The 10525-nt window shown below is 47.6% G+C and overlaps 1 protein-coding gene across 1 annotated transcript in view; it reads right to left on the reverse strand.

The window, feature by feature from the left end:
- Nucleotides 1–10163, reverse strand: part of LOC147638162 (uncharacterized) — a 39363-nt gene extending 29200 nt beyond the window's left edge. Inside the window, exons 1-2 of the mRNA XM_086798746.1 lie at nt 10002–10163; nt 9178–9906 (exon numbers count right to left, since the gene is read on the reverse strand). Of these exons, the coding sequence (XP_086654872.1) occupies nt 9178–9906; nt 10002–10163 (891 nt within the window). The remainder of the gene's footprint in view (nt 1–9177; nt 9907–10001) is intronic.
- Between the last annotated feature and the right edge of the window lie 362 nt (nt 10164–10525).

The following is a 10525-nucleotide window of genomic DNA, read 5'->3' on the forward strand; positions in this document are numbered from 1 at the left end:
TATAGTGAATGTGAGTAAATTGCCTATAACTTTTACATTATTACTCATACGATGTTCCCACTTTGCATTTCACAAATACAAATAACATAGAGCTTAACTTGATTTATCGAGTAATTTTTGATGTGTTCTACTATTTTCTATATTATTTAAAAGATATTAGAATTGTTAAAAAACATACTATTTTATCCTCCCACCACATCTACCATTTAAAATGCTCAAATTGTATGGATCTAGTGATGATTAGATTGGGAAAGATTAGTATAATGTGGGTATAAGATAAAATTACAAATCTAACGGTTTGATTTTTGTAGATTTACTTTGGAAAATTTATTATGACTGTCAGAGGCCCATTAAATCAATAGTAATTTAATTCTAGAAAATTAAATATTGAATCTTTCAATCTAAAAACTCATGGGATCAATACTCTTGTTGCCATGAATTTATCAAAAAAAATTTGGCTTGATTTGAGTATGGGAAGGTCCATTTTCAATCCTCCCAAGTGAAAATTCCCATATTGTGTCCACTCTCCCCTTTTCAAGTCTAAAACCAATCCTAGTTAGGTTTGGAAATCTAGGCTTGGTAAACTTCACAGCTTAGGTTTCATTCCATGTGTGAGGCTTGGGTAGGCCCAAACCTTATACATGCATGCCACTTTATGTCCACGTGAGCATCGAGAGGATCCACATAAGCAGCTTGCCACCTCCACCTTCCATGTCAACATGGTCAACCTAGTTGACTCCCCACCTCATCATCCTAGTCATCATTAATGCCACATCATCTTGCCACCTTTGCATGCCACCTCGCACATGGTGACATGGCATGCCACATCATGGAATTGCCACATCAACCATAATAGTGCCACATGTCAAGAGAATGCCACGTGTCATGCACGCTTGTGACACGTGGCATCTCCTTCCCACCTCCCCTCTTTTTTCAAAAACATATTTTTGGAAAAGTTAATTTAGTAATTTAGAGAAATAGAATATAGAAATTTAAATAATAAAATATATGTAACTTATTAAATAAAAGAATTTAAAATCACTAATTTAAAAGGATTATATTTTGGGATTAGATCAATAAAAATATTATTAAAGATCATATTATTAATTTTAAAAAAATAAATTTTTTATTTTTATATTTCTTGAAAATTTTTTATGTAGAATAAACCTTTGAATAAAATATGAAAAAAATACTTTATTTAAAAAAAGCAGTTATATAATTATAAAATAAAAGATTTCTTTAAAGATATATTTATATATATTTATATATCTGGTAATGATAAATATTTAGACTTGTTAATAAATATTATAAATAATATTAATTTTTAAGTGGATAATAGTTTATCTTTAAATATCTTTATGTTTATCTTAGTTATCCAATCAATCTTAGATAGGAAATCCAGTGAGATTTGAAGTGGATAACCTATTTTTCCTATATAATCACACATCTCTAGTACTATCCCACACTTATCTGTAGTACTATCCCATCATTGAGCCCTTATAATATTTTCTCTCTTAGCTTCCTTGAGAATGGGTTCTCAAAGCCGTAGGAGTCGGAAATGTGATAGGACTAGACTCCCCCCCATCCACCAAGTTCAAGAGGAGGAGAGGAGAAGGGTAGCTCGTGAGAGAAAGAGAGAGTGGAGAGCACGTCAACGAGCAACACCTTCCGTTGGCGATGATCCAAGCCTTGCTCCTCCTCTTCCACTTCCTCTCCCTTCGCCCTCTTCCCCCCCACTACCCCTTAGTTTAGATAATCCACATGAACCCGCCCTTCTTGAGTCCTCTCTTCTACAAGAACCCACCCCCCCTCCTTTGGGCGCCCTTCGTGTGGATAGGAAAGAACTATCAAAGTCAGGGGCACATCGTCGTGCCCATGCAATCTTCCAATCCTATTTCAAAGACCTCACGTCTTCATCATAGGCATGTGTGCTTGATGCTTTGATTGATCTGCCCAACATGGCCAACTGCAGGGCGCTTTCCGACATTGGAGGTCGAAGAGAGAGGAGAGCTGGCATGGCGGTGCTACAAAGTGTTCGTCATTCCTATATAGTTAACAAGAAGAGGAACTCTGCGGACGCTTTGGCTGCTCGACGGGCTATTGTGGCAGCCATAAGTAGCTCCCAAATGAAGGGTAAGGTTAGTGCCACATCTCGCATCCTTTCCATAGCACCACACGCACTTAGAGTTGGGTCTATTAGGCGACAAAGTTTAGATGCCAATGAGGTTGGTGCTATGTGGGCGAGTAGTGGTCGTGTAGCTAGGCATGATCGCCTACTAGATGAAACCACTAGAACCTTGATAGAAAGTTTTTGGGAGGAGAATTGTCGTGCATCGCCAGTTTTCAAGAAAGCTTTGCGTAAGAGAGTGACAAGAGGAGTGTTCATTGAGCACGGTGCTTGCTTTCTTGAAATGTCCCAAACTGAGTTGTATTCTCAGTTTGTAGCTTCGTATCCAGAGCTTAAAATTGGGCAAAGGTCATTTGAGGGGTGTAAGCCTTGGTTTGTGAGGTACTCACGTCAGCGTGACACATGTTGTTGTCGCTACCATGTTGAGTTCAATCTTTTTTATGATGTGTTCCATTCTCTTAGTGGGCATAGAGAGTTGCCTCGTAGTCCACGTGATTTCATCCACTCTCTTTTGTGTGCACGCACGGAGGATGCCCAGTTCCATAGGATGCCTTGTGTGGAGAGCAATTGCACATCATGTGGTTCACTTGCACATCTACAGATGGTAGATCTTGATGCAAGTGACCAAGAGATAGTGGCATGGCAACGTTATGAGTATGTGACACACCAGCTCCAGAGTGGTGGACAGTCCAGGAAGTTGCAGCTCGTGGACAAACATACACCACGTTGTCACTTCACAGCCACATTTAGGGAGCAGATCTACCCCTACATACGGCACAGTCATTGTGCCAAGTGGCAGGATCGTCAGTTCCGAGCATGCCTAGCAGAGTTTCCTATTGGTGTGGTCGTCTCTGTGATTGATTTTGCAGAGAACTACACTTTCACACCTTTTCAGGAGATACAATCTGAGTATTACTTCTCAGAGCAGGTAATGGTTATATTTTGTACTATTTGTTTTATGTTTGAGCTTCATTACTTAATTGATTTTTTGTGTCCTAAACGTATGTATTGCTTCCCTCACCAGGTTGCTATTTTGGTCCACATTAGCTATCGACATGCAGAGGCTCATGTAGATGGGATAGCGAGTACCCCCGAGACCCGTGTCATTATTCGAGAGTATCATTTCTATATCAGTGATGATCGTTCACATGATGCACATTTTGTGCAACACTGCTTTCGTCTCCATGACGATTTTTTAGGAGATTGTGGGATCAGACATGTCCAGCGATGGGTTTGGTCGGATGGTTGTGGCGCACAGTTCAAGTCATCACGTCAATTCTATTGGCTCTACAGGTTGTACTTATGGCTTTCTTACATTTTCAATTAAACTAAATTCACTAGAACATCTTAAAGAAAACAATAACTAAGACTATCTTTTATGGATTTATAGGTGGCATGTGCAGTCTAGTATCCCAGTGATTTGGTCATTCTTTGAGACTGGTCACGGGAAGGGTGAGCATGATGGTGCAGGCGCGTGTGTGAAACGTGCCTTGAGGCATCATCAGCTGCGACAGGATGCTCAGCGGTTCAGAGATGCGGGCCACGTAGTCGAGTGGTGCTCCCAACATTTGTGTGGGAGTGCAGCATCATCGTACCCCAGACGTGATGCTCGGATTGTCAGGAGATTTTTTTGGCATGTGGATGGTGGCACGATTGACCGCAGAGCCTCCCATGATTGTGACACAGTACCTGGCACCTTGGGCTTACATTCCATCAGGAGCACGTGCATGGCGGCCCCCACGATTTACACACGACGGTTTGCATGCTTCTGTGGAGCATGTATGGATGGCGATTGGTCACATTGTGCCTCGAGAGGATGGGCAGATGCATGGATACAGACATTCCTCTCCCCCGAGCATCCTTCACATCCAGTGGTGTCTGTTGAGCACACAGGTCCTGCGTTCATGGTCAGTTATGATGACCTGACAGATTTGCTATAGGAGGGTGATGTATTTGCTGTTATTGCCAGTGAGGGAAACAGCGAGGGAGTAGACTACTATCTGATGAGTTGCACTAGGCCAAAGTGCATGCTTGACCAGGATACAGTGGATGATCATGGGTTTTCTTATGACGCCCATAGCATGATTGTGGCAGGCCGGTTCTACCAGCAGATTCGACTTCATCGGGGGAGTCTTGAGTTCCAGCAGTGGAAGTGGGAGTTAGAGGCATTTCAGTTCTCTCATCTAGTGGTTGCTACCAGGCTCACTCTTGTTCGAGTACAGAGCCGAAAACACAGTTCTCACCCTCGTTTTCGGCTTCGAGTGGATGACCATGAGAGCATTCTAGAGCAGTTGAGAGCTAGAGAGGGTGCTGCTGACTAGATCTCTATCTTGATAGTGACTAAACTCAGACTAGCTGGGTTAGCTCACTTACATTGTACTTAGATTTTTGGGCAGTGACTAACCTCAGACTAGCTGGGGTAGCTCATTTTCATTCTGATGTACTTATTTGATGTTTATATCATTATGAGTTTTCTCATTATTAAGTATCATTACATTTTAGTTGATGTTCTTGATTTTATTATATTTTTTAACACTTTGGCTATCATATTGTTTGTTGAAAATCTCCATGCCATCGTACCCAAACATGCTCCGATGGGGACCAAACTTTGCAAGCATGTGGGGGTGGGCCCCCCCCACATGCTTGCAAAGTTTGGTCCCCATCGGAGCATGTTTGGATTGGCAATCGGCGCCCAGTGCGGTTTTTTCAAGTCTCTTGGTGCTTAAGAGGCCATGGAAAATCCGGGCCTTCCCCATACCATCGTACCCAAACATGCTCCGATGGGGACCAAACTTTGCAAGCATGTGGGGGTGGGCCCCCCCCACATGCTTGCAAAGTTTGGTCCCCATCGGAGCATGTTTGGATTGGCAATCGGTGCCCAGTGCGGGTTTTTCAAGTCTCTTGGTGCTTAAGAGGCCATGGAAAATCCGGGCCTTCCCCATACCATCGTACCCAAACATGCTCCGATGGGGACCAAACTTTGCAAGCGTGTGGGGGTGGGCCCCCCAACATGCTTGCAAAGTTTGGTCCCCATCGGAGCATGTTTGGGTTGGCAATGGGCACCCAGTGCGGTTTTTTCTAGTCTCTTGGTGCTTAAGAGGCCATGGAAAATCCGGGCCTTCCCCATACCATCGTACCCAAACATGCTCCGATGGGAACCAAACTTTGCAAGCATGTGGGGGTGGGCCCCCCCCCACATGCTTGCAAAGTTTGGTCACAATCAGAGCATGTTTGGGTTGGCAATCGGCGCCCAGTGCGGGTTTTTCTAGTCTCTTGGTGCTTAAGAGGCCATGGAAAATCCGGGCCTTCCCCATACCATCGTACCCAAACATGCTCCGATGGGGACCAAACTTTGCAAGCATGTGGGGATGGCCCCCTCCCACATGCTTGCAAAGTTTGGTCACAATCAGAGCATGTTTGGGTTGGCAATGGGCGCCCAGTGCGGGTTTTTCAAGTCTCTTGGTGCTTAAGAGGCCATGGAAAATCCGGGCCTTCCCCATACCATCGTACCCAAACATGCTCCGATGGGGACCAAACTTTGCAAGCATGTGGGGGTGGGCCCCCCCCACATGCTTGCAAAGTTTGGTCCCCATCGGAGCATGTTTGGATTGGCAATCGGCGCCCAGTGCGGGTTTTTCAAGTCTCTTGGTGCTTAAGAGGCCATGGAAAATCCGGGCCTTCCCCATACCATCGTACCCAAACATGCTCCGATGGGGACCAAACTTTGCAAGCGTGTGGAGGTGGGCCCCCCCCACATGCTTGCAAAGTTTGGTCACAATCAGAGCATGTTTGGGTTGGCAATCGGCGCCCAGTGCGGGTTTTTCAAGTCTCTTGGTGCTTAAGAGGCCATGGAAAATCCGGGCCTTCCCCATACCATCTTGCCAAAACATGCTCCGATGGGGACCAAACTTTGCAAGCGTGTGGGGGTGGGCCCCCCCCACATGCTTGCAAAGTTTGGTCCCCATCGGAGCATGTTTGGGTACGATGGCATGGAGATTTTCAACAAACAATATGATAGCAAAAGTGTTAAGAAATATAATAAAATCAAGAACATCAACTAAAATGTAATGATACTCAATAATGAGAAAACTCATAATGATATAAACATCAAATAAGTACATCAGAATGAAAATGAGCTGCCCCAGCTAGCCTGAGGTTAGTCACTGCCCAAAAATCTAAGTACAATGTAAGTGAGTTAACCCAGCTAGTCTGAGTTTAGTCATGTTTTGCCAAACATGCTCTGATTGTGACCAAACTTTGCAAGCATGTGGGGGGGGCCCACCCCCACATGCTTGCAAAGTTTGGTCCCCATCGGAGCATGTTTGGGTACGATGGTATGGGGAAGGCCCGGATTTTCCATGGCCTCTTAAGCACCAAGAGACTAGAAAAAACCGCACTGGGCGCCCATTGCCAACCCAAACATGCTCCGATGGGGACCAAACTTTGCAAGCATTTGGGGGGGGCCCACCCCCACACGCTTGCAAAGTTTGGTCCCCATCGGAGCATGTTTTGGCAAGATGGTATGGGGAAGGCCCGGATTTTCCATGGCCTCTTAAGCACCAAGAGACTTGAAAAACCCGCACTGGGCGCCGATTGCCAACCCAAACATGCTCTGATTGTGACCAAACTTTGCAAGCATGTGGGGGTGGGCCCCCTGCACATGGTTGCAAAGTTTGGTCCCCATCGGAGCATGTTTGGGTACGATGGTATGGGGAAGGCCCGGATTTTCCATGGCCTCTTAAGCACCAAGAGACTAGAAAAACCCGCACTGGGCGCCGATTGCCAACCCAAACATGCTCTGATTGTGACCAAACTTTGCAAGCATGTGGGGGGGGGCCCACCCCCACATGCTTGCAAAGTTTGGTTCCCATCGGAGCATGTTTGGGTACGATGGTATGGGGAAGGCCCGGATTTTCCATGGCCTCTTAAGCACCAAGAGACTAGAAAAAACCGCACTGGGTGCCCATTGCCAACCCAAACATGCTCCGATGGGGACCAAACTTTGCAAGCATGTGGGGGGGCCCACCCCCACACGCTTGCAAAGTTTGGTCCCCATCGGAGCATGTTTGGGTACGATGGTATGGGGAAGGCCCGGATTTTCCATGGCCTCTTAAGCACCAAGAGACTTGAAAAACCCGCACTGGGCACCGATTGCCAATCCAAACATGCTCCGATGGGGACCAAACTTTGCAAGCATGTGGGGGGGGCCCACCCCCACATGCTTGCAAAGTTTGGTCCCCATCGGAGCATGTTTGGGTACGATGGTATGGGGAAGGCCCGGATTTTCCATGGCCTCTTAAGCACCAAGAGACTTGAAAAAACCGCACTGGGCGCCGATTGCCAATCCAAACATGCTCCGATGGGGACCAAACTTTGCAAGCATGTGGGGGGGGCCCACCCCCACACGCTTGCAAAGTTTGGTCCCCATCGGAGCATGTTTTGGCAAGATGGTATGGGGAAGGCCCGGATTTTCCATGGCCTCTTAAGCACCAAGAGACTTGAAAAACCCGCACTGGGCGCCGATTGCCAACCCAAACATGCTCTGATTGTGACCAAACTTTGCAAGCATGTGGGGGTGGGCCCCCCCCACATGCTTGCAAAGTTTGGTCCCCGTCGGAGCATGTTTGGGTACGATGGTATGGGGAAGGCCCGGATTTTCCATGGCCTCTTAAGCACCAAGAGACATGAAAAAACCGCACTGGGCGCCCATTGCCAACCCAAACATGCTCCGATGGGGACCAAACTTTGCAAGCATGTGGGGGGGGCCCACCCCCACACGCTTGCAAAGTTTGGTCCCCATCGGAGCATGTTTGGATACGATGGTATGGGGAAGGCCCGGATTTTCCATGGCCTCTTAAGCACCAAGAGACTTGAAAAACCCGCACTGGGCGCCCATTGCCAACCCAAACATGCTCTGATGGGGACCAAACATTGCAAGCATTTGGGGGGGGCCCACCCCCACATGCTTGCAAAGTTTGGTCCCCATCGGAGCATGTTTGGGTACGATGGTATGGGGAAGGCCCGGATTTTCCATGGCCTCTTAAGCACCAAGAGACTTGAAAAACCCGCACTGGGCGCCGATTGCGAATCCAAACATGCTCCGATGGGGACCAAACTTTGCAAGCATGTGGGGGGGGCCCACCCCCACATGCTTGCAAAGTTTGGTCCCCATCGGAGCATGTTTGGGTACGATGGTATGGGGAAGGCCCGGATTTTCCATGGCCTCTTAAGCACCAAGAGACTTGAAAAACCCGCACTGGGCGCCGATTGCCAACCCAAACATGCTCTGATTGTGACCAAACTTTGCAAGCATGTGGGGGAGGCCCACCCCCACACACTTGCAAAGTTTGGTCCCCATCGGAGCATGTTTGGGTACGATGGTATGGGGAAGGCCCGGATTTTCCATGGCCTCTTAAGCACCAAGAGACTTGAAAAAACCGCACTGGGCGCCCATTGCCAACCCAAACATGCTCCGATGGGGACCAAACTTTGCAAGCATGTGGGGGGGGCCCACCCCCACATGCTTGCGAAGTTTGGTCCCCATCGGAGCATGTTTGGGTACGATGGCATGGAGATTTTCAACAAACAATATGATAGCAAAAGTGTTAAGAAATATAATAAAATCAAGAACATCAACTAAAATGTAATGATACTCAATAATGAGAAAACTCATAATGATATAAACATCAAATAAGTACATCAGAATGAAAATGAGCTACCCCAGCTAGCCTGAGGTTAGTCACTGCCCAAAAATCTAAGTACAATGTAAGTGAGCTAACCCAGCTAGTCTGAGTTTAGTCACTATCAACAGCAACCCAATCAAAATCGTCATCTCTAACTGCCGGTCGACGTGCGCGTCGAGGCTGCTGTGCACGTCGAGGAGGCTGTGCCGGCTGCGGGGGTCGTCGAATGTCTGCGGGGAGGTCTGCCTCAAAGGAAGGATCGTGAGCTGGTGCCGGTATACTCGGGAGCTCACGAGTCCCAAAAGCTGCTATGGCCCTCTCTCTCTCTTTGCGTCGTGCTAATGCAAGACGCCTTTGTCTGTACACCCAAAATCTATAATCTGCAATGGTGCGTGTCTGCCACTCTGCTCGTGTAAGCTCCTCTGCTGTAAGGACACGCTGCTCATGAGAAGCAGCACTGCTGCTAGCACCATCACCCGCTGTGCCACTAGGGCCAGCACCACCCACGCGCTCAAATGCTGTCACCTGGCTCTCATGTAGCACTCTCTGGTAAGCGTCGAACTCATGTGAGCTCCACTCTATCTCAGGAGGCACCTCAGGCTCCTGGGCTCTATCGTCGAAGGCGTCGAGTCCCAAGTCCATAGCCGATGTAAAGTCGACAGGCCTCCCAGTCCTGGCATCTACTCGTACAAGGCCTGGGTGAAGATCATCGATGCCCAATACCCTGTACGTCGCTAAGTCGACGCGTGCACGGCAGGATGGGCATGCTGAGAACCGGACGAGCTCCTGGGTGATGCAAGACAAGTGGAAAATATGTCCACATCCTAGGGCATATCCTCCTGTACTATCAATGTCCTCGATACATAAACAGCAGCACGCATCACGTAGGAAGGGAGGTGCATCCTGAGGGAGAGGTCGTCGAAAAACCTCTGTGATAGGCCGTGGATATAACGGTAGGTAAGGCACTGTCACATCCGATGATCTACGATACTCTCGAACATGCAGCATCAGCTGCTCTGCCCTGTGCTGGGCAATCTGCTCCATAATCTGATGATGCTGTGCCTCAGCTCTGGAGCTCTCTACCTCGGTCCGAGCCTACGCAAAAAAGTAAAGCATTAAAATATTTGATTAGTCTCTCATTAGGTATTACTTAAAGAAATTTGTAACTTAAACGTGCAAGAGAAACCTACCTGCTGGATGTCGGACTCTCTCAGATGCTGTGCCTCTGCAGTAGCTGCCTCTGCCATCTGTAATGCAGCTCGGAGGCGGTCTATCTCCGCTCTCGCCTCTACCAACTCCTGAGTGAGCCTCTGAGTGGCAGGTGTGGGAACCTGCGTGACACAATCAACCATGCTGCTCATGTAAAAATATAGAAAAGTACATATAAACATGAAGATAAATGACCAAAAAAACTTAAGACGTAATATATATGTAAATACCTCCACATCTGTCGTCGGTATAGCTCGTGAGAATAGGCGCACCACGTGCTGGATGCTCTCCGTGGTACTCCGTACGTCAATGCCGACCTGCGTGCCAAGAGCCTCTACTGTCGACAATGGCACAAATGAAGGATCTGTGGTGGCAGGTGCTACACGAAGTGCTGGTGGAGGCCGCCTACCCTGGTCCTGGAGACGGCCTCGGCCAGCACCACCACCCGGACGATGGCTGGTGTAATCGACCTCCTCCCCTAAGACAAACTCCGCATATAACTGCT

Source organism: Cibotium barometz, chromosome 5, assembly GCF_041138505.1.
Source record: "Cibotium barometz isolate CiBa-2024 chromosome 5, ASM4113850v1, whole genome shotgun sequence".
NCBI classification, from domain to species: Eukaryota; Viridiplantae; Streptophyta; class Polypodiopsida; order Cyatheales; family Cibotiaceae; genus Cibotium; species Cibotium barometz.